At 21.5% G+C, this 26,301-nt stretch overlaps 1 protein-coding gene and 1 non-coding gene across 7 annotated transcripts in view; one reads left to right on the forward strand and one right to left on the reverse strand.

The window, feature by feature from the left end:
- The window catches only part of LOC122510787, a 171,377-nt gene that overhangs the window by 78,668 nt on the left and 66,408 nt on the right, over positions 1–26,301 (forward strand). For 4 of the 6 annotated variants that reach the window (XM_043625697.1, XM_043625681.1, XM_043625687.1 and 1 more), the window contains one exon: positions 6,799–6,858. In XM_043625697.1, the coding sequence (XP_043481632.1) occupies positions 6,799–6,858 (60 nt within the window). Of the gene's footprint in view, positions 1–1,166; positions 1,826–6,798; positions 6,859–26,301 lie in introns of those variants that run through there. The other 2 variants (XM_043625708.1, XM_043625712.1) reach the window with 2 other exon arrangements.
- On the reverse strand, positions 13,134–13,224 carry LOC122510818. Its single transcript, XR_006302466.1, has one exon. It is a non-coding gene; the product is annotated as a U6atac minor spliceosomal RNA (small nuclear RNA).

Consider the following 26,301-nt stretch of genomic DNA (forward strand, 5'->3'; position numbering starts at 1 on the left):
AAAATTCTTTATGGGAATTGAATTTTCAGAAACATTCAATTACTCAATAAATTATTTATTTTTGTATTTAAACAATTGAATTCTAGAGGACTTTTTTAATAAAAATTGATTTAAAAATTAATTTCAGTTAAAATTTTAGATAATAATTGAATATTAAAAGCAATATAGCGTAAATTTTTTAAAATAATTGAATTTTGAAATTAATTTTTTTGATAAAGTTTAATTATTTTTTTAATATTATTTGAAGTTTTTATTTTCTAATATTTATTTAATTGAAGAATTTACGAATAATTGAAATTTCGTAAAATTGAATATTGTAAACAAATGGATTTGAAAATTACCAAAGAACTTTTTCGAAAATTATTAAAAATTAATATAGATAATCGATTTAGAGAAAAATTTTAGTTAAAAATTCTTGTAAATAATAATTGAATTGTAAATAATTTTATCATTCGGTCATCTTTAATTATTATAAAACATGAAGAAATCGATCACTCCGAGTCGAAGACTCGGAGTTCATGTTTTATAGTTATAAGAAAATTAATTTATAGTTTTAACTAAAATGTTCTCTTATTTGACTTGGACTGGTTATATTTTTGTCAGTAATTGGTCTGTTATTTTCAATTTTTGGTCCGTAAAGTCCGAATTTTTAGATAAATTAAATATTTAAATAAATAAATAATAAATAATAATTTAAATTGGTTCGAGCGCTGTATTGAGTGTATTTTAATTTTGAGATTTTAGATTAAATTTAATTTTTGAGTTAAAATTAGGCTACTTTTCAGGCAATTTCGTTTTAAGAACTAAACGGTTTTATATATGTAGGGTTTAACTCACGGAGTTAAATTGTAACTCCCAGTATTTTACTCTTTTTCTTTTAACTCCAAAAGCTTGCGTCTTTTGCAGAATCCTGTTGGGAGAATTTTAACTTCTCTTTTTTTATAGAGTAAGTCCAGTGCATCATTTATTTATTTGTTTTTGAAAAATATTTCTCAATTAGGAAACAATATTATCTGCTACTGTGTTGCTTATTACTGTATCATTACAAAATACATGATTGTGAGGCGCGAGCCTTTATAATTGATAAAGATCTAATCATTAACTTGACGTGTTTGGTTGACAGAAGAAGGAACCTTCAGACAATCTCTTCAGTGTTCATTGAGCTACTCACATCTGGAGGCGTCAATTGAGTTTTAGACCCAACCCTCATTTTTACCATCGACCACCATTTCCCAGGGATCCAGGTTATTACTTTCTTCAAAGAAAGCCCTTCTCGATCCCAGGACAAGTTAGTTGAAAAGGTGCATTTAGCATGTTCGGACCTTGAAGTGGAAGTTACTTTCTTTTTTTTCTTGTTTACAAACAACAAATTCGTTATTTTTCTCCTTTAAACAAAACATTATTAATTAGTTTTCATTCTTTCAAATGTATCAATGCAGTGAAAATTTACAAATTCGGAATTTATTTTCCATCTGGACAAAATCTGGTTTCATTGAGATCTATTGGTATTCGTGACCCTTGGCTTGAAGTTTCTTCTTGAATTTTTGGAAAAATTATAGATTTGGAATGTTTTTTCTGTGAAAAATATTGCTTTTTTGCGAAAGGAATAAAATATTGATAAGTGTGATATTCAGTTATCTATAGTTATATCATCTGTGATTGTAAATTAATTGTGACTGTGCAATTTTGTGATATTCCGTGTTTTCGAGTTGTTAACACACGTGATTCTTCAATTTTGTTTTCATTCTATTTTAAACATCATTGACAGTGGCAACGTGTAATTCGACCATAATGTTGAAAGCTTTTGAGAATTCTTTTAAAATTGGTATGTTAAGAATTGATTATTTTTTGAAAATTCGAAAATTTACAAATTTTTGAAATTTACGTACATTTACAAAAGTCTAAAAATATTTACTTTTGATACCTAATATTCTTTAGGAAGAAAAATTGAAAACTATAAAGTTTCAGAGTCCAACCAAAAAAAGTTTATTTATCCATTTTATTTAAATTTTGCAATTGTGTCATGAAATTGAAATATAATTGCAATACTACACTCGGTGCAAAAACTGAAAAATTGTAAAATCAATGACATTTTAAAATTGATCCCTATCAGGGCCTGATGGCGTCCAAGAGATTTAGTCCTAAGTTTTGTCTGATTATGGACCATAATTTCAAAAAAGTTAAATTGTTTTTTAGCCGAAAAGAAAATATTTTCCAATCTGATAAAATAAAAATTTTAAATTAGCAATTTCTGAACAAAAAAAAATCGAAGAATATTACACAAAACAATGCACTTTGAAGATAAGCTGTCAGTAGTAAAAGCATTTCTACGTCACATGCACACGTGAGTGCATTTGATAATGATTGTTTATTGCCGACCAGTTTATGAAAATTCCCTCTCTTTAGCATTGAAATTCTTAAAATTACACCATTATTATTATTTATTTATTTATTTTCAAGGAAGGTGTAAAACGTTTAGTCATAATTCATAAAATCAATTGTTTTTGTTTAAGGTTAATATTTTTGTGTTTTTGCGATAACAGAAATATTTCTCCTATTGTTTCTTCTGTAAAAAAATATTTGTTTTTTTTTTGTAAAATATTATATGAAATTGCATATTTTTGTGTAATGTAATATTTTTTTCTAGTTTTTTTTTTAAATTAGAAATGAATTCTATGACAAATATTTACTGTTGAATTTTATTCACTCGATATTTTTGGATATGTATTACAAATCTTGTAAATTTCCTATAGTTTAGTAGGTGTATTGTAAAATTTAATTGTTATAATTGACTACATTGGGGTGATAAAGTCACTTTTTTACTTATTCATTTGACATAAAACTCATTAAACATAATTTCCATTTGACGTAAATTTTATTTGACATAGAATTTCCTTGATATAAATTTAATTTAACCTAAAAATAACTTGACACAAATTTTAATTGACATAAATTCCATTTGACACAAAATTCATTTGACGTAAAATCTATTTGACATAAATGTCATTTAACATAATTTTCATTTTACATAAAACTAATTTGAGATATATATTTAATTTAAAATAAAAATTATTTTTGATTGGTTTAAATTTGCGCCGATATTTTTGAGTCCAATGGAACTTTATGTGAAATTAATTTTATGTCAAATGATTTCAAATCTAAAGTGACGAAAATTTCTACACATTTTTGTCAATGTTTACTATTTCCAGATGAACTTTTTCTATTATCCAAGTAAATTTTATTATAAAAATTGTTATAATTCTACATTTTGATTTTTACTCATTTTTCGAAAAAACATGTTTTCTTAAAATTAAATGTTACATAAAATCACATATTATTTACGTAATACAATAAAAGTTTTTTTCCTTTTTTTCAAAATATATTTTTTAATTCTATCGAAAATATTTACTCTACAATTTTCTATTTATTCTTGATTTTTTTGGGTATAATATGTAACAGTACAAATGTTATGGATTTTCAAATGTCTACCAGTATTGTGAAATTTAATTTTTTTTTAAATTATTTCTATTTTCCTCTTCTTTGGTTATATAAAAATGATAATAACAATAGTTTTATTACCATTATCATAATTTAGGATGCTTGTAAATTTTTTTTTTTTTTTTTTTTTTTTTTTTTTTTTTTTTTTTGTAAATTTTAAGTACAGTGAACTGAGTTTTTGGTGTACTTTTTATCTTAATAGAGGTTTATGTAAATACGTTCTGATATAATAATTTTTATGAAGCATTGCTCTTGAACTTGTTTTTTCAATAAAATGAACAGATTTATTGTTAGGTCTGATATAAAGTTATGAGAAATTTTATTAACGTCACATCATCTTTAGATGATCGTTCTTCCTTATTATACACTGATTTGTAAGTAAGAAAAGCTTCTAGTCAGTCATAGTCGATGTTCAAAACAGAATTGCAAGTTCACTGCTGGCAAGTGTTATAAATTAGAAAAGAGAAATCCGCAATTTTTTTTTTTTTTTTTTTATTATTTAGTTTGTTGAGAATTTAATTAAAAGAAGTATCATTGTGCAGTTTCACTGCCTTATAAGTTGTGATGATATTTAGCGAGAAATTAAGTGCAGCATTCATTAATAGAATAGAATTTAATAGTTTTAGAAAGGAAACGTTTAAATTATGACTCTATATTTATGAGATCATTTGAAAATATTTAGTATTCTTTTCTAACAGTTTTGAAAAATGATAATTTCAATTTGTATTGTTTTTAAAATTAGAGATGAAAATGCGAATACATTGAGATTTATTACCGTTATTACCTTGTAAATTTTTATTGTACTGTTATTTTTTAATTTAATTAAAAATTTAAACTAAAAATTAAACTTAAAAACTAAACTTAAAAATTAAACTACCAATTTTAGTTTAATTGAAAAATTAATCTAACAAATTTATAGTTTAATTAAAAATTTAAACTGAAAATTTTAATAAAATTGAAAAATTAAACTAACAATTTTAGTTGAATTAAAAAATTATACTAACAATTTTAGTTTACATAATTGAAAAAGTAAACTAACATTTTTAGTTTTATTAAAAAATCAAACTAATAATTCGGTTTAATAATCAGAAATATTAGTTAAAGAATAATAGTTCAATTAAAGATTTTGATTCAATTAAAAATTATATTTTAATTAAGAAATTTACATATAAAAAGAATATGAAAACTATTTTATTTTAAACGTTCTAAGGCTCATTAAATTCTTCCACGCTTCCTGTTTGTTAGTCAAATAGAAAAACGGAAGTGTAATATTAAATAATTCTTTCCATGTCATTTTTCCGGTAATTATTGAAAGCATAATCGTATATATTGATAATTAGTTTGGAGTTAAATTTCTTCTATATATTGGCAATATCTTTTTAATGTTTTTTAATATAAAATAATTAATTTATCGCCTTTCGATAAATTCAGATGTTAGTGGCGTTATTTTTCTGCATGCGGTTATCCAGGAATATGAAAATTGATTTTATTTACCTGAAAGCTTTATATGCGTTTAGGTAAAGCAATAAAACATATTAAGAAGCTGCTGTATGTAAATTATTTATAGGAATATCGATTGGATCTGGTTTATTTTATGTTGCCTTTGAAAGCATTAAATATTTTTTTTATTGAGGTATAAACGTTATTTTAAAGAATTGTTTAAAACAATGAATAATAATAGAACTTTTTATTGTTAATTTCGATTTCGATTATTTTGCTGATAAAAAATTGCAATTATTTTACTATTAAAAGAATTTTAATTATGATTGTTTGTTTATTAATATTTAATAAAAAATTACAATTATTTTTCTGTTAAAAATTTGTAATTATTTTGATGATCAAAAATCTCAATTATTTATTATTTATTAATAAATTAACAATTATAATTTTAATTTTTATACCTACGTTAAATATTTTGAGAATTATAATTAAAATATTAAGAATTGCAATTGTGCTAATAAAAAATTTCAGTTATTTTATAAAAATTGCAAATATTTTGCTGATAAAAATTGCAATTATTTTATTATGAAAGAATTTCAGTTATGATTATTTATTAGTAAATAATAAAAAATTACAATTTTTTTGGTGACAAAAAATTTTAATGATTTATTATTTATTAATAAATTAATAATTGTAATTGGAATTTTTATACGTCAAATATTTTTAGAATTAATTAAAATATTAAGAATTGCAATTATGATAATTTTAAAATTTCAGTTAGTTTATTTATAAAAATTGCAATTATTTTGTTCATAAAAAGTGCAATTATTCTACTGATAAAAAATTGTAATTGTTTTTACTTAGAAAAATTGCAGTTATTTCAATTATAAAAATTGTAGTTTTATTGAAATTATAGTTATTTTATTAATAAAAAATTGCAATTATTTTGTTGATGAAAATTTGCAGTTACTTTATTAATAATTAAAAATTGCAGTTATTATCAAATTTGTTTGTTTTAAGAATTAAAAACTGTAATTATTTTGTTATTAACTTCACAATTATTTACTTACTTATAATTATTGATCGATTGTGAGCAATGATTTTTCCCGCCATCTAATTCATAGAAAATAAAGGCGCGAAATTCAAATCTAATGAAACAAAAAATGGAATTATGTGAAAATAAATGAACTTTTCGACAATTTAAATAATTATTTGCTTGGCTAATGCGGTTTAAAGAAAATTAGCAAAAAAATGACTATTTGTGGATAATATGACAAAATTTTTCTAAGGCATTTTTTTCTCTATTGAACAAGTGCAAAGTTTCAAACTTAAATGCTTTTGGTATCACACATATATATGGAATTTATGTGCCTGTGGCTAAAATTTCAAACCTCAATAATCTTTTTTTTTCCCTTTCGCCATAATTATGCTGACGGGTTATGTAAAGAAGGAAGGGGTGTGTCCTTTTTATTACTGATTTACTGAAATTGCAAATTAAAATTTTCTTGCAAAAAGAAAAGAACTGGAACGATGTGTTAAAACGTTATTTGTTTGATATTTTCCATTTTTTGTGGCTAATAATTAAAAATTTGCCAATATTTGTAATTTTTGCAAAAATTGGCAAAAAATTACAATATAATAAGCAATACTTAATAACAAATAATTTTGAAATAAACAATCTGAATAGTAAATAATTTTGAAATAAGCAATACTGAATAGTAAATAATTTTTTGTAATTTTTTTTACTGTTTTAATTATTTTGAAATAAAAAGTACTGAATAAATAACTCAATATTTTTCAAATTTTGTTGATAAGCTCTTTTGACATTTTTTGTTTATAATAATGTTTTTTTTCTTACAGGCCTCTCAACTGCACCTGAAAATATTAGGGATGGGATTAAACAACACGAAAATGATACGAGTAAGTTTTTATCTCTTGTATTTTTTTTTATTCTTACAAAATTAAAAAAAAACATTAAAAGCAAGATTTTTAATTTTATTCACAAAAAATATTGTTTAGAACGTTCGAAGAATTCTTTCTTATACTAAAGACTTGACTTTTTTTTACAAGTTAAAAAAAATTGTTTAATAGTTCTTGTTATTACTTATTATTTTTATTATTATTATTTTTTAATCTAGTAAATCTTTTAGAATTTCTCAAATTTCTTGCTTATATGTTTTTTAGGCTTTAAATTTGAATTTAACTATAGGTTTAAATTTAGTTAATCTAAATTAATTATAATATGTAAACTGTCTGAATCGAAATTAGTTCCTTTTTAGTTTTGACTAATTTTTTGCCAAAAATTACTGATTAGTAGTAAAAGATTAATAATTTATTTATTAAGGCTACTAATTCAAGTATGTTTACTAATTTTTGTAATTATTAATTTTTTCTAAATAAATTAGTGAGCGTTTTGACTAATTTTTAGTAAAAAAAACTACTAATTGGTAGTAAAACCAGTAGTAGTAGTAAAAACCAATAATTAATTTGTTAAAACTAGTTTTTTATAATTAGCAAAGTTTACTAAATAATTTTGTAAATTTTATGACCAATTCTAAGTCAAAAACTGTTAATAGGTTCTGACTAATTCTTAGTAAAAAACTACTAAATAGGTTCTAACTAATTCTTAGTAAAAAACTACTAATAGCTTCTGACTAATTCTTAGTCAAAAACTATTAATTGGTATTGAAAATTATTAATTTATTTGTTAAGTCTACTATTTTTAATCAGTAAAGTTTTCTAAATAAACTATAAGCGTTTTAACTAATTCTTAGTAAAAAAAAAAAAAATTCTAAGTAAAAAAAACTACTAATTCTTAATCGAAAACTACTAATTGGTGCTAAAAAATTATTACTTTCTTAAGACTACAAATTTATTTAGTAAACTTTACCAATTAAAATAATTACTTTAACAAATAAATTAGTAACTTTATCAATTAATAGTTTTTGACCTAGAATTAGTAGTTTTTAGTTAAAAATTAGTCAAAATGGTTACTAGTTTATTTAAATAAAGACTCAGTCCTATTTTTTAGTAAAAAATAACTAATTCATATTTAGAGAGCAAAAAAGTATTTCGAATCGTCATATGTTTAATAACATTTTTTTATATAATTGAAATATAAATATATATGTTTTGTATATAAAAAATTGATTGAACTAAATTTTAAATTTGAATTAATCTTATCACATCTTGAACTTTATCGACTGCGATAAAACAGAGAGCGATAATAGACTCTTAAAATAAGTTACCATATATGGAATATAAAGTTGGCTTATCGACTGAGGTGAACAGGTAGGAAAGATAAGTTTGAAACCACCTGTTACCTCTTGAGGCTTAGTGCGACTTCTATTTTACAGTGTGTCGACACTTTACACGTTAACACCTGTCGGCAGGTGATGACAGGTGATAAAAAATCACACCTGTAAATTACGATGGCGCTACCAGACATTTAGTACGATTTTCCTTTCTTACAATTGTGTATTTAAAATATTAATTCTAACAAAGTAAATATTTCCTGAAATTTAATAATTTGGAATTTTTTTTAATTTTATTTATTTCACTTTTTTAATAATTTTTTTATTTGTTTATTACAGTTTTACTTTATATTTTTTTTATAATTACAATAATTTATAATTTTTATAATTTTACTTAAATTTTTATTTTGTAATTATTTCTGTAAATTTAAAAAAAAAATTTTTTAATTATTTTTTTATAATATTTAAATTAAAAATTTGTTTTTATTTTAAAAATAAACAGGACAAATTATTTAATAATGCTTTTAACCATTTTTTCAAGTTTATAATTTCATTTCAAACTCGATTTCAAATCTACTTTACTATTTAATTTAGGAAATTTAAAAAAAAATTTATTTTGTATTTTTTATTTTGTAATTTAGTTTATAATTTTAATTATTATAGGTAGGAACTTAATTAAAAAATTCAATTTTCTAACAATTTTAAATTTATATCTACTTTGATATGATTTGTAAAAATTTTATTTACAAAAAAATTTGAAAGTTTGTTTTGAATTTACATTTTGAATCAGATGATTTACGAACAAGTATAAACTGGTTTAATGTAGAAACTTATAATTCGATATATTAATTTTATTTAGAGTTTTGCGTCTTTCTTATTCTTTAATAACTGTATAGTGACACTTTAGAAATAATTAAAAAAAAATTTTTCACAATGTTTATATGTGTCAAGTTATGCTAAAGTTGCATACAATTGTGGTTGTAATTTATATGAATAGAAAAGAGAACGTGCAATATCTCGAATATCAATATATTAATCAAAGGGAGTTTAATTGTCCGTTAACCTCGCAATGAATTCAACAATCAACATTAGTTTAGTTTACAATTCAGAATCATTTCTTTCAAAATACATATACATATTTTTCAACGTGACTTTATCTCAAAACAATGAGAAATTTTATGAATTTTTATATTTTTAATTGAAACATATTTTTATATAATTTTGTTTTGTATATTTCATTTCACTTACATTTGAAAAAGGGAAAGTTTTTTATTTCAGTTTGTTGAATTTTTTTTATTTTATTTTCTTTATTTTGTTATATTTCTTTTATTTATTATTAATTTTATTAAGTAGAATTTCAAAATTAGAAAATATAGTTTTCATTTTTTGAATTTGTTTTTAAAGAAAACACTGTTGGTTTAAAATTTTAATTCAGAACATTAATCAGAATTAAGTTAATATTTTAATTCTGAGAATAAAAATTATTTTAAAGTAAGAAAGTTATGACTTGAAATAAGACGAATTTAAAATTAGATTTTTTTTGTAAAGATTATTCTTCAGTTACTTTCCAGTTTTAAAAACGCAAATGATTTTAATTTTCTTATAAAATTACTCGAGAATTTATTATAGTTTAGAAATTGGTGAATTTTCATTTTCGATAAGTAACAAGTTTTAAAGAATTCGATAAAAAAAATAAATGCAAATTTGCGTTTTCATTGATAAGATAACGTCATAATAGAATAGCAGCCATTGAACTTTATTTGGTCGATACATACCCTGAGTTAGTTGAACTCAAGAGCAACTTAATAATTATTTACCATAACACAAACTTCAAGTGAAGCATTTTTTTATATTACTATTAAATCTCTAAATTTTTATTAGTCGAAAGTAACTAATTTGATAGTAAAAAGTCAGTCACTGATTCAAATAAAAAAATATATCTTTACTAATCAAATAGTTAATAATGACTAATTATTATTATTAGTTAAATTAAATTTCAGATTGATTAAAATCAGCTAAAATTTTTGATAACTAATTCAAGTAGTATTGTAACTAATTCAAATTTGTCTATTTTCGTTATTTAATTATTTAGTCATTAATAGTTAATTATTTTTTGATAATCACTGCTAACAATTAATTAGTAATAAATTAATTAAATAATAATTGCTAACAATTAATTAGCAATAAATTAATTAAATAATAATTGCTAACAATTAATTAGCAATAAATTAATTAAATAATAATTGCTAATAATGATTTAGTAATTAATTAGTAAAACTAATAATTCAATTAGTCGAATTTGACTATTTTAGTTATTTTTTACAAATTACTGAAAAAATATCAGTTCAGATTTTACTAACAATTACTTATTTTTAACAATAATTTAGATTTTAAGAGTAAAATTTGCTATTTCGAAGATAAAATGCTACGGAATAGAAAATGAGATAACAATTTGTTATATTGTTTTGTTTATACTCGGAAAATGTAGGAAAAATTCGCTTTTAAGATTGATTAAATAATAATTGTAGTACTTACATTTATTAATGAAAATAGGAAAAAAATAATTATAAACATTAAACATAATGACTATAATGATTTCTTTAGAAGCGTGTAAACATATATATAGAGATAAATATTATCTCTTAGATTTAGTTGGAAAATTTTTTAACATAGCGTGAAGTAATTAATACATGAAACTTCAAATGTGTGAATTGTTGGGAAAAATTTATTTTTCCCCTTACACAATTTGTCATACTAATCATATACACTAAACCCTTTTAGATAGAGTGAGTAATTTATTTTTGCCGACGATAATTTGGTCAATTTTCTTATAGTCTTGATTATCGGTAATCGTGAAACTATAAGTAATTACTATTATTTGCTGTTTCTATTAAATATTTATATTGTGAAATTATATAATACGTAAAACATTTGTCTCTGCGTATAATATGTCAAAAACACTCGGTTACAAAATATATAGAGATTGAAAACATCGTATACACACGAAAACTTGTTGTTATACAATAATAAGAATGTTTTCGCGTATGCACTTGATTTTTTGCGTTTTAGTTATACGATTTTTGTTTACCGGTTATAATATACGTGACGAATTAATTTTCTTGAAGTAAATAAATATTTTTGATGATCAAATAGGAAAGAAGGCTGCAAAAAAAATATTATTTTTTATTCTATTAGAAAAGGAAAAAATACAGTGGGGGGAAAGAGACACTTTTTTACATTGTACGCTAAATCGTTTTTTTTTGCCCCAAGGCTTTTTTACCCCATGTCATTTTCACCCCTCTTCTCTATGAATCGAGCTATGAATTATTGTTTTCGACGTAAATTGCAGTAAAAAAATAATTGAATAAATAAATTATTAATTACTCTTTCCGGAGAGTGAATTTTGCTAATTTTGAAGTAAATCCCAGTATGGGAAATAATTAAACAAATAAGTTGAGTTGAAAAATAATATTACTTTTTACTCTGTGAGTGGAAATGAATTAGGTCATAGATGACGTTTTTATTTATATATTTACTGTGGAAATTGGTTCAAAGTAAAAAAGAAAAAATGTATAATGCATTCGAGTCGGCTGCGGAAATCTTGGGTATTACGAAAAACAAACAAAATCGTCTGCCTTCCTATTAGATTGACTCATAGCGTTTCAGAAGAATCACTTATATTGTCCTGTTAGCTCCTTTCGAGCAAAATATTTTTCCTTATTGAATAACAGCAAAAAAAAAAAAAAAAAAACAGGGGGAAAAAATTTGAAATTTTAATTTTTAATTTATCTTCTTGAAATTCTGTATATATAGTGTTTTTGTATATTTTATAAATTCTTTTATTTATATGTTATGTGAAATGTGAAAAAGTATGTGTGATGTTTCTCGTTAATCGGTTAATCCAACATTCTATTGCAATTAGAAACAATTAGTCCTGGGCGACACGTCATATCCTTCCGAACAATATAAATGGCAAAAAACTGTGACATCAACACTACTCCTCAAGAATGTTACAAGGCCTTTGAGTTGTAACTTTTAATGTACTTTCATAAACAAGTAACATTTTTATCCAATAATGTCTCTTATTAGCTGCATTTTTGTAAAATTTGCCTTTACGTTCAGAGAAAAATATTTTATTAGAACTAAATGTAATTTATTTCAGTTAAGGAAAAGTACTCAACGCCTACTTTATTTTTTATTTGTTTTAGATGACATTTTTATTCGGCACATATTTATTTGAACCAAGGAAAATTTATTTGAAAGAAATAAAATTTATTTGAAAGAAATAGAATTTATTTATACTAAACAAAAATTATTTGAAACAAATAAAATTTAGTTGAACCAAGAAAAATTTATTTGAAACATAAAATTTTTTAAAACCAAATAAAATTTGTTTGTAATATAAAATTTATTAAAACCAAATGAAATTTATTTGAAACAAATAAAAAGTTTAGTCAGTTGTGAGTTAAAATAAAAATTAATTTTGTGACAAATAACACATTTAATTTTGTACCAAATAAAATATTTATTTAAAACAAATAAAAGATTATGTCAGCTTTGAGTTAAAATAAAAATGTTATTTTATATCAAATAAAATATTTATTTAAAACAAATAAATAATTTAGTAAACTCTGAAACAAATGCACTTTTATTTATTAACTAGAAAAAATCATATTTGATTCAAGTAAAATTTTTCTTCAAGTGTATGCAGCATTTTTTCAATTTCTAATTTTAATATTTATTTAATAGTTTCTAGATATAAAAAATTAAATTTTGAATTAAGTAAATAATATTAATAATAAAATAAATAAAATTTATTTTTAAATAATTGATTATTAAAAAAAAATAATTGATTTTTTAATAATTATATTAGTTAATTAAATGTTTATATTTTATTCGTTTCTCGATTTGAAAAAAAGAAACGAATTGAAAAGAGGAGAAAAAAAAATGTTGGAAAGTTTGTGCCCTTTCCATTATTTGTGTTCCATCCTTGTCTAGGGGAGTGCTAAACGTCTCTCCTTTCATACTACACGAGTGTATCGTCTACTCAGCGGGCTTATATATGAACCGAGACGATTTTTCGCAACTTGTGAGAAAGGACAACTTTGCTTAATAACTCGGAGGCAAATTAATTATTTTAATTAAAAAAAATTGGAAAATGTTTCTTTTCTTCAAAGGTCTGTTTTAAACTACCTATAAATTGTTCTGTGTTTTAAAACAATAAACCATTTTTAATTAACTATTAATTATTTAATTTCATCACTGATTATTTCATTTAATGACTGATTATTAAATTTAATAACTAAATAATTGAACAAATAATTATTTAATTTAATTTCCGATTCTTTAATTTAATAATTAGTTAGTAAATTTAATAACTAATCGTTTTACTTAAATAATTAGTTAATCTAATAAATAATTGGTTAACTTAATGAATCAGTGAATTTAACAACTAATTGTTTAATTTGATAAATATTGTTTATTTTATTTAGTAATTAGTTAATTCGTATAAAGTAACTAATTAAGTAACTAAATAATTAATTGAAGAACTAAATAATTAATTAAAGAACTAAATAATTAATAAGTATAATTAGGACCCGAATATTTTAGTTGTTTACCATCAAGAGTATTGAAATTTCAAAAGTTTCTACAGGATTTTCCTGTTTCACACTGACGTGACTCTTATTAAAAAAAAATTATTTTGAATAACAATACAATTATTTCACTGACGAGACAATTTGAAATGGTTGAGATTCTTGTTAATGATTTTTTTTTTCGTGAGGAATTTAATAACTGACGTAAATTATTAACCTTTGCGTCGTGAGGTTGACATTGCGCTGAGACACTGAGAGACAAAGTGAGGAAATATAATCTATTAAATGATGTGTAGCTGTTGCCTAGCCTCATCTCGGGTTAACGAATCTCTTTGAATTCTTGGCCCTGGATAGTCGCATACATTTACAAAGCTTAGGTCGATGGGAAATGGTTATAACGGTTGGCCTCGGGACGACGACTGCCTGGCAACAAGTTTGGAGTCTGCAGACTCTTTGCATTCATGAGCTATTGGGAATTCATGTGTCGGTTCGACAATTTTTTTCCTTCTTATGATTTCGAAAATTCTAATTTCTTTCCTTCTTTTTTCTTTCTTTCCTTCTTTTTTTCTTTATTTCCATCTTTCTTTTTCTGTCTTTCTCTCTTTTTTTTCTTTATTTCCATCTTTCTTTCTTTATATTTTTCTTTATTTCTTTCGAAAGATAATCGAAATAATTCGAATGATAATCAATTTTTTTGTGTTAACATTGCATGACAATATTTCGAGTCAATATTAGGATATATTTCGAGTCAGTACTTTTCGAATTTGAATTTTTAGAAAATACTACTAACCAATAGTAAAATTTTACTAAATGTTAGTTATTTTCATGGACGAATTTTCCTGATTTTTATTAGTATTCTGTGACTAATTGTTCAAATTGTAAACTAATTTACAAGTTGTTATCCATTTTTTTAGTAGAATTTCAGTTGCTAATTAACTGATTCACTAAATGAATTCGTGAAACTATTTTATCGACTTTTAATAAAACAGTTCTACTATTTATTAGTTTTGAGTCAAATTAAGGCCATACTCTCTAAAATTGAATTTGTTAAAAACATTTATTAACTTAAATGAATGTCTCACTTATTTAATAAGAAATAAATAATAAAATAATAAATAAATAAATTAAATAATAAATTAGTAGAAATTACTATTTATTATTAAATTTTACTAATATAAATTAGTAGAAATCATCATTTATTATTAAATTTTACTAATAAATTAGTAAAAATTATCAATTATTAGTAAAATTTACTATTTCTAAATTAGAGATGTAAAATTGATAATGTCGTTATGAAGAAATTTTTTTTTGGAAATATTTAGGAAATATTGAGGCAAAGTTTTAGAATTTCTACAAAAGTAACTTTCCTCTAATAAATTTTAGTTCAAAATGTTTCAACTGCTAGAGTAAAATTTTACTAAAAAGTAGCAGAAATTTTTACTAATTCGTATTCGTGAATTACTTTTCACTATACTTGAAATAGTTTAATAGTTTTCTGAAAATGTTGAAGCACACAAATTGCCCTTGAAATTTTTTTTACTTTAAATCTGTGAAATTTCCAAAATTTTAAAAAAGAGTCATAAATTATTTTTCTTACTTTTGACAGTAATTTATTTTTAGACCCAATTTAAGTGAATTTATTTTTTTAAATGAAAACTTTCTGAAAATGATTAAAAAAATATTTATTTAGGGGAGAATTTTAATTAGAAATAGTAGAAAATAATTGAAATCGTTCAAATTTTATTAAAATTTTTGAAAATAATTGAATTCCTCCTCTAAAGAATTTTATTATAATTTTTGAAAATAATTGAATTTTCTTAAATAATTTTGTTAAAATTCTTTTTAAATAATTGACTTTCTGACAATAATTTCATTAAATTTTTTTTTTAAATAATTGAATTACGGCGAAGAAGTTTATTATTTACGAAAATAATGGAAATTTTTCGAATTTTATTAAAATTTTGAAAATAATTAAATTCTCTCGAGAAATTTAATTAAAATTGCATTGAAAGAAATTAAATTCTTATAAAACCAATTATTAAAATTTTTGAAAATAAGTAAATTCCTCCGAAGAATATTATTTTTTTACGAAAATAATTGAAATCTTGCGAATTTTATTAAAATTTTTTTAAATATTTGAAAATGTTATATTTAATTGAGAACTTGGCAAAAACATGAAACTTGGTAAAATTCTGTAGAAAATAATTGAATTTCTATAAAACTTTTGAAAATAATTGAATTATTCAAAAACTTTCCCAAATTTATTAAAAATAATTGATTTAACGAAGAAATTTAGTTTAAAATTCTAGAAAATAATTGAATTTTAATAAAGTTGCATGTGCAATTTTTTTATGTTATTAAATATTTTTAATTTGACAGTTTTTAAAATTTTACTTGCTCTGAAAAAAATTGGAATTGAAAATTTCAAAAATAATTGAAGCATTACCGAGAAATATTTGCCATGCAATTTTGGCTGAATATTGCCTGGGAATTTATTGTAATCTTTGTCAATATATTTAAGTGCTACATCAGACTGATTATTTTTTATGATAATAATGCAATTTTTCTGATGCAATTTTCATATTCATTGTATTCGACTTATTTCAAACAGTGACAATAGATATTAATTAATTTCTATCCTTTGCTCATGAAAAGGTTTTAATTAGGAAAAATCTATGCGTGATAATTACTTCCTATATAAATGCAAGTTTTCAATGCAAAAATCTAATCTTCTCGTAAATTTCCAGTTTCTTCTTTTTTGACAAACAAAATAATTTTATTTGACGATGCGGTTAAATTGCGTACACGTATTCTGAACTTGAAAATTGAATTTATGCCTAATGAATTAATAAGGCTTTTAAGTATATAAATGTCTGCATTTGCATCACTTATTATGATCACTGTTTACCAAACTAATTAGCAGTGATTAGATTTATTGTGTAGAATAAATTTCTAGTTTTGAAACAGGATTTTCCAATTAATAAAAATTAATTTGTAGAAGAAAAAATTATTATTTTCCATTGCCATTAGTTTATGGTTATTGATCTTTTTTTTATAAATGATTCATGAAAGTTTTATCTGTTAATCATTTTTGATTAAATTTTCTTTTTGTTTCTGTTTGGATATTTTCTCGTTGAATTTAATTTTTTTCTCATTGAATTTATTTTTTTTCTCATTAGATTTAATTTTTTTCTCATTGGATTTAATTTTTTTTCTATTTGATTTAATTTTCTTTTGTTGCTGGCTTAATTTAATTTTTCTTTGTTTCTGGTTTGATTTAATTTTCTGGTTTGCTTTCATTTTTTAGTTTCTGTTGTATTTAATTTTTTTTCTGTTGGATTTAATTGTTTTTTTGTTGGATTCAATATTTTTTATTTCTGTTTCATTTTAAGTTTTTTGTTTCTAATTTGTTTTAATTTATTTCAGTTTGTTTTAATTTTTTTGTTCTTATTAGATTTAATATTTTTTGTTTCTCATTCAATTTTTTCTCTTTTTTTAAATTTGATTTAATTTTTTTTGTTCGATTCAACTTTTTTGTTCTGATTGGATTTAATACTTTTTGTTTCGGTTTGATTTGATTTTTTTGTTTGTAATTTTGATTTAATTTTGTTTTATTTCTGTTTGTTTTAATTTATTTTGTTCTCGTTGGATTTAAAAATTATTTTTTATTTCTGTCTAATTTAATATTTGTTTCTGTTTGATTTAATTTTTTTCTGTTGGATTCAATTTCTTTTCTGTTGGATTCAATTTTTTTTTCTGTTTGATTTATTTATTTCTGTTTGATTTAATTTTTCTTTTTCTTTTTTTTTTTGGTTTTTGAATTGATTTATTTTGTTTTGCGTTGGATTTAATTTTTAATTAATTTCTATCAATTAATTCTTCTTTGTTTCTAGTTTGATTTAATTTTTTTTTCGTTTCTGTCTGCTTTGGATATAAAATTGAATCATCTTGTGGTTAGGGTAATATAAGTCATTTCCTACTTGCGAGAAAATCATGTTTGTAGAATGTAAATCACGAGAGATATGACTTCAAATTATTTTGTGATTAGAGCATCAATGGTGGAAAATTTTTTTTTCTCGAAAAATATACATTTTACGCTGTAGAAGATTATTTTCTTATTAAAATGAATATGTATTTTTTGCGTCCATATAGTTTGAAGAATACTTTTTTCAAGTAGATTACATATATTTTATCTGAAAATTACCTCTCTTGATGAGTATACGTAAGAAATTGCCGAGAGTGCTCACACAGTTATTAGTCGATCATTCCACTCATCTCAGAAAATCAAGGTCGAATTTCATTCATGATTTTTTCATTTAATTAAATTTGAAAGATTCTCACTTTTCAATTTTCTAAACAGTAAGAAAAAAATAATTTTCGAGAAACTGGAATTTTTCTCGAATTTATATTAATGTTAAGAAAAAAATTTATATTTAATACATTTAGGAAAAATTAGGCATAATAATAATTATTTATTATTATTAATTGTAATTATTAAATTTTTCATAAATGCAATTTTTTTCACCGGCGTTCTCGTTTTTTCCAGAAAGAATTTCTTTCTTCAATTAAATTTTTCATTTCATTTATTGATTAATTATAATAGTTATTTTGTTTTGTTGAAAAAAAGTTAGGAAAACAAAAAAAGAAAAAGTTGCTAAAAGTTTAATTAAACAATTTTTGCAAATTGCGCAGTTTCTGTTTGAAATTGGTGGTCAGTCAATTATTTGGTCTTTAAATTCTTAATAAAATCCACATCGATTTGTTTTACGGTTATATAGAACATTTGGTTTAACATTTATCGAACGATGCAGCAAATATATTTCAAGTCACGGTCAAGGAATTTTATTTCAAGTATCTATTTGTCCGCGAGCATCGACTGACAAGCGTCAAAGATATTGCACTTGATTTTATAAATTTTCAAGGACTTTTTGTAGCATTTTATACTAAAAGAAAAAAAATGAAAAGAAAAGAAAATAAAAACAATTATTTTTATATTTTCTTGAACAAACAACGTAGTACATAAATATTTTCGAAAAGAATAAAATATAAAAATTTTTCTCTGTTTGCTTTATACATATATACATTTTCTGCGATTTTCTGCAAGTCACGCGCACTATTAAGTACTTCATTATTACAAACAGACAAATCGATGTTCTAATTATAGTTTATAATTTAACGAATGATAATAATATTATTCCATAATTAGCAAAATTATTTTTTATTTTTCATTCCTAGAGAATTAATATAATTGATTTTTTATATAAATTTTGAACTTGAAAAATACTCTAAATACTCTAAAAATACTCCAAACTATAACTGTTTATTTTTCTAATTTTTAGTTTGTTTATTTATTATTTATTTAGTATTTATTTATTTTTTCCTTATTTTATATTTTTACCTATTTTTTAAATTTATTTATTTAGTTATATTACTATTTTTTTATTTTGCCATTCATTCATTTATTTGTTTGTTTTGCTATTTATTAATTTTTTTTATTTACTCATTTTTCTAATATTCACAGTTTAAAGTACTCGCGAATTTTATTTATCAGTTTATGGATATATCTACGATGAGTTAATTAACATGGCGATGAAGAAGTTTACTGAATGATGCAATTGCTTGTTTTGCATAATGGTTTTACGATTTATGATATATGTAAATGCCCCCAGCAGTTTTCTCCCCAGATTAAATTCCGATAAACTTGATCTCAATTCTGCAAAAAAATAAGCTCTAATCAGAATTCCGCGGTTTTTTTCTTCTTATTGTTTTATTAATATTATAAACGAGAGAAAACAGTATATATGTAGCGTAATAAATTGGAAAAGTTACAAAAACCCGTTAATAAATGAAATATTTGCAACAGTGATTACGTATATTATAGACTCATGTGATTGGATGCAATGAGATAACAAATTATAGAGATTTATTGCTAACAAAAAAGGAAATAATGTACAAGGTCTTATATTAAATGTATTTTCCACTTTTTTAGTGGATAATTAAATAGAATATAAAAATATAAAAAAATGAAAATAATAATTAATTATTTTTTATATTTTTTTAAAATAATAATTAATAATAGTTTTAAAATTAATAGAGTTCTAATTTAATGTTTTCAAGATTAAATAATATTAGAAATTAATTTAACAGAATTCTTTGTTTTTTTAATTACTATTTTTGAAAATAATTGAATTTTTGAGAAGAATGCTATTAAATTTAAAAAAATAATTGAATTGTTTGTTTTTTTACCCACTTTTTTTATTAATTTAAATTTTAAACATTAAAATAATAAAATTAAAATAAATACTTATACTTTAAAAATAAATTAATTTCTGCAAAAAATTGAATTGCGAAAAGAAAAATTACAAAAGTAATTGAAACTTGAGTAAAAATTTTAATAAAATGTTATAGAAAATAATTGAATTTCTGACATGAATTTTATTAACATTTTTGAAAATAATTGAATTCTTACGAAGAATTTTATTACAGACAAAAATAATTGAAATCTGTCGAATTAAAAAAAAATTTTTGAAAATAATTAAATTTTTTCAAAGAATTTAATAAAAATTGTATTGAAAGAAATTTAACTTTTATAGAGAACATTATCAACAAATTTTTGAGAATAGTTGAATTTTAACAAAGAAATATATTATCTTTCATCGCAAAATTTCAATTATTTTCGTAATTTTTTTCTTCGCAATTAAATTCTTCGCAAGAATTAAATTATTTTTATAGGTACAATTTTAATTAAATTTCTATAAAGAATTTTAAGGAAATTGCATGAATTAATTTAATTATTTTCAAAATTTTAATTAAATTTACAAACATTGATTTCTATTGTAAACAACTTTTTCTAAATTTTTGAAAATAATTGAATTTTCACTAAAAAATTTATTAAAATTTTCAAAATAATTGAATTTAATCCAAAGAATTTTATTATATATTCGAAAATAGTTTAAATATTGCAAATAATTTTATTAAAATATTCAAAATAATTGAATTCTTCCGAAGAATTTTATTATATATTCGAAAATAATTGAAATATTCCAAAAAATTTTATTAAAATATTCGAAAATAGTTTAAATAATGCAAAAAATTTTATTAAAATTTTCAAAATAATTGAATTCTTCCGAAGAATTTTATTATATATTCAAAAATAATTGAAATATTCCAAAAAATTTTATTAAAATATTCGAAAATCATTAAATTATTTCAAGAATTTAATCCAAATTGTACTAAAAAAAAATTAAATTCTTTTAATTCAATTTTAAATTTAATTTATTGAAAACAATTCAATTCTTCCGAAGGATTTCCTGAAAATTTTTTCAAAATAATTAAATTGTTCTGAAGAATTTTATTAAAATTTTCGAAAATAATTGAATTGTTTCGAAGAATTTTATTAAAATTTTTGACAATAATTGAATTTCCTCTTTTATATTTCTATACAATTTTCTATAATTTTTTACGTTTTAAATATAAATTTTCGCCGAAATATTTATTACGTATTCTACAAATTGATTTATGGATATTTAATTCTTATTTTATTCGAATAATAATCTGTGCAATAGTATGAAAATTTTTACTTTTTTTTCTAACAACGTGTTTTGTTATCATTCTTTCTTTCTTTTCTTTTTTCATTGCTTTTAACTGCGGCATTTATAAACTAATTTTGAACGGCATTTAACGATTCAATAAAAGTGAAGAAAGTTTATAAAGTTTCATAGCATTGACGCAAATTGATCTTAAAAATATCGAGAGAACTTCTTGTTCTCTGTGAATTTTTTCTTTTTGATTTCATTCATTGTGTATTTTTGATTATTTGATTCTGTGGCTTTGCTATAGTTTTTGACAAGCATGTTGAACTTTTCCAAGTAGAGGAAGTAATAATCGTTTCCTTTTTTTTTCTACTTCGTTTTTTTTTCGAAAAAAAAGTTTGTAAAATCCTAATTTTAAATTCTAGTCTGAACGTGTGTCAAGAAAAGAGTAATCGATGAACTTTCCGGGTTCCACGAACTAAAGTTTCTATTTTCGAATATTTTTTGAAAAATGTTTAATTTTAATGTTACTGCAAAAAATATTAAATTTTAATTTGTGTAAAATTAATTTGTAAACTTTTTTTTTTGCTTTATCAAAAAATGAACTTTTTTACTTTTTTTTCTTTTTGGAGAATTTTTCCTCTTTATTTTCAATAAAGAGGGATTTTTCTCTTTATTTATTTTTTAATATCGAGTCTATTCATTTGTAAAATAATTCTTTTGTTTTATCAGCAATTAAATTCTCACTTCTTTTTTTTAGGAATTTTTTTTCAACAATTAAACATTTTTCACTTTATTGAAAATTCTTTTGAATGCATTCGATTATTTAAAAATAGGAAATAAAAAAAGATCCGGAAGTGTAAATTTCAAATTGTGTTTATTTACTGAAGAGTGTGAGTAGTTTGTCTATGCGTGATTTTAAAACAAACTTGAATTTCCCAGATCAAAGAACTAATTTGAATATTTTAAAATCTGTATGAAGTTTATAATGCATTTTCCTCGACTGTAAACAAAGTGTAATTAGAAATTGTGTAATGTATTATTAAGAACATTTTGTGTTTTTGCTGTCGATGCCAAAGTGAGAATATAACTTTATAGGATAAACAAACTAGAATTAATTGCATTTCGGTGAAATAAAGAAAAAAAATCATATTCGTCATTGACAGACATTCTTTGAAGGACGTTTTTCTCAATATATTCAATTTTGGCTACTACGAACCACGTGGCGGCATATCGTCTGCCAAAATTTTCCTTTTCACATTGAAATCAAGGAAAATCGAAGTTCATATTTACTTAAGTTACATGGATGCATCATCTGTTTGCACTGCTAAATAGATATACCTATTTATCAAAAATTTATTTTTTCATATGACGAAACTATAAAATATTATAATCTTCATTTTTTTTTCACAAAAAAAAAAAGATTTCTGATTCAGAGTCTGATTATGCAGTGGTAAAAATATTGCTTTTAGAAAGAATATAAACGACTTCTAGAATCATTCTATTCTTCGAAATGATACAATATTTACTCATAGACCGCGATTAAGTGACTATGAGTCTTTTCTTTTTTTTTAGAATCGTAAAAATAATTTTTCGCGAATCAAATGGTTTGTTATAAAAAAATCTTCTGTAACGAGACACAATTGGTTCTTCTTTTGATCTTCTTGGTATTCTTCTTTCTATACGCGAAAAAAAATATACACTAATTTATTATTCAGAACGATTCAGAAAGTAAAATCTGGTAATTTGTTCTATTTCTAGTGACCAGATTTATTCTTTTTTTGAATTAAATTTTAAAAATTAATATTCTTTTTTAGAATATTATTAATTACTATTACTATATAGTCAGAAAGTAAATTTTACTATCTAGGTACTTAATCAATTTTAGGAAAAATTATTTTACTATTGCTACTATTATTATTAATGTTAATTACACTTTTTGGAGAATAAATCTATTTTCTATATTTTATTATTATTATTATTTTATATTTTGATTATAATTTTTTCATTTTTTATTTATGTTTTTTTCTATATTTTATGAGTAAATTGCAGTAAAGAAAATAATAAATTAAGTAAATTATTATTAATTACTGAAGTCTCAAAAATATTTAATTATTTAATAAAATTTTTAATAAGATTCTTTGCAAAAATTTAGCTATTTTTATAAATAATAAAATATTCGCTGGAATACAATTATTTATTAAATGCAATTTTCAAGAAAAAAAATTTCGAATGAAGTAAATCAATTATTTTCAATGCAATTTATACTGCATTCTTAGAAAGAATTTAATTATTTCGTTAAATATAAAATTCATCCCAAGAATTCAATTATTTTTAATAATATTTTAATGAAATTTAATTCTTTTTTAAAATTTTATAATACATTTTTTAGAAAACATTTATTTATTTTCAAAAAATTTAATAAAATTTTTCTTTGTAATTTAATTATTTTCACAAAAAATAAGATTCTTCGCAGGAATTAAATTATTTTCAATATATCTACTATTTTATTAAATTTACTCGAAACAATATTCAATTCTTTTGACGAATTTGGGACAAAATTTACTAAAAGAAATCAACGAATTTTAATAATTTTGATAAAATTTGTTTATATAAATTCAGTTATTCGCAAATACAATTTTAATTAAATTCCTAAAAGAAAATTCAATTATTTTCAAAATTTTTAGTAAATAATTATTTAAGAAAATTAAATTATTTTCAAAGATAGGGTAAGTGTACTAATTCCTGCGGTATTTTGGTCAAGACGTCTTTTAACTATAAAATATAATTTTTATATTGATCAAATTGAACTTATGTCTTATTAAATTTGTAGTTTGTGTTATTAAGATATGTTTACAATAAATAACATCTCTAAAATATAATTTATTTTAATAAATTTAATGAATTAAAAATAATATTCAATGCGTTTAATTCTGCGCGTTTGAGTCAGTTGCTGCGCATCAGTTGCTGCGCGAATTTAATTCCTGTGGGTCAGTTTCTGCGCATAATTTCGTGTTTATGTGTATAATACCGCAAACTACTATGAAATCAAAATGGGACAATGATTTTAATCAATGTTTAATTGAATAGAATATAAATTTATTAAAAATAAATATATATCATATATTAACAAAAGTAACAAATAATTTTTGAATTATCACATTTTTGAAACATTTAGTTAAAACCTAATAACAGAATTCTTCCTTAATTAATTTATGTATTTATTAAATTTTCTTTAGTTTTTCCTCCATAATCTTCATTTTTTCTTTCATTTTCATAATTTTTTCTTGCTCTTTTTCAAAATAGATAGTCTATTGTAACCAGTCTTAGTTGATTTTCTGAGGGCGCAGAAATTAAATCAAGCCCAAATTCTGTGTTAATTACTACTCTTAAAAATAAAATATAATAACAGACAAAAATAAAGTAAAGTTTAATTTTTCTTTTAAAACAAGGTTTTCTTTATCTAAAATCATCATAATAATAACCACTTTAAGTCTAAAAACAATAATAAAGCCTTTTTTATGTAGGTATTTTTGCACCGCCAGCAAAGTTAGCAATGAAAATAAATAAAACCTTGAACACGTCAACTTTTAATTAAAATAAAATACATAAATATTAAGTTTTGGTATATACTTTCTATATCTATTTTAAAACTTACATCGTTAAGTAATTTTTAAAAAAAATTTCAAAATTATTTGTGCCCTGAACAAATGTATTCACTTAAATTATTAAAATGCCGCAGAAACTGAAGCACCCGCAGCAATTGACGCACTTACCCTACTGAAATTTTTCCTGAAGAATTCAAAGCTTAAAAAATAATAATATATTTATTGGAAAAAATTAATAAATTATTTTCATTTTTTTAAAAATTCGCATGATTTTAATTATTTTTGTCAGTAATAAAATTCATCGCAAGAATTTAATTATTTTTAATACAATTTTAATAAAATTTAATTCTTTTTTTAAATTAAATTTTTTTAAAAATTTTAATACATTTTTTTAGAAAAAATTTATTTATTTTCAAAAATTTTAATAAAATTTTTCTCGGGAATTCAATTATTTTTACAAAAAATAAAATTCTTCGCAGGAATTAAATTATTTTCAATTATATCTACTAGATAATTTTTATTAAATTTTCTCGAAACAATTCAATTTATTCTTCAGACGAATTTTGACAGAATTTCCTAAAAGGAATCAACGAATTTTAATAGTTTTCATAAAATTTGTTTATTAAATTTAGTTATTCGCAAATACAATTTTAATTAAATTCCTAAAAGAAAATTCAAAATTTGTAGTAAATAATTATTTGAAATAATTCAATTATTTTCAAAGATACTAAAATTTTTCCTGAAGAATTCATATATTAAAAAAATAATAATATATTTCTTTGAAAAAATTAATAAATTATTTTAATAAATTTTTTAAAAATTCGCAAGATTTCAATTATTTTTGTCAGTAATAAAATTTTTCGTAAGAATTCAATTATTTTTAATACAATTTTAATATAGAATGTCGAGGAAGAAATCAATTTATTATTTAAAACAATGTTATTAATATTCTTCGAAAGAATTCAATTATTTTCTTTTGATAAAATTCTTTATAATAATTCAATTTTGAAAATTTTTAATATTATTCTATTAATTATTTTTTTTGTATTTCAATAATTGAATTATCAGAGAATGTTTGAGAATTGATTTTTAGAAATAAATTAAAGTTAAAATTTAAAAAAAATAATTGAATTTTTAGTTTAATTTTTAATTCTTCGTTAAATTTCAATTATTTTCAATTGTATTTTTAATATTGAATTCCTTGAAAAATTCAATTTTATTATTTTCCAAAATTAAGATTTCAATTATTTTCAATTGTATTTTTAATATTTTATTCGTCGAAAAATTGAATTATTTTTAAAAATTAAGATTTCAATTATTTTCAATTGTATTTTTAATATTGTATTCCTCAAAAAATTCAATTATTTAAAAAATT

The sequence above is a fragment of the Leptopilina heterotoma genome, unplaced genomic scaffold (assembly GCF_015476425.1).
Source record: "Leptopilina heterotoma isolate Lh14 unplaced genomic scaffold, ASM1547642v1 Lhet_120, whole genome shotgun sequence".
Classification (NCBI taxonomy): Eukaryota; Metazoa; Arthropoda; class Insecta; order Hymenoptera; family Figitidae; genus Leptopilina; species Leptopilina heterotoma.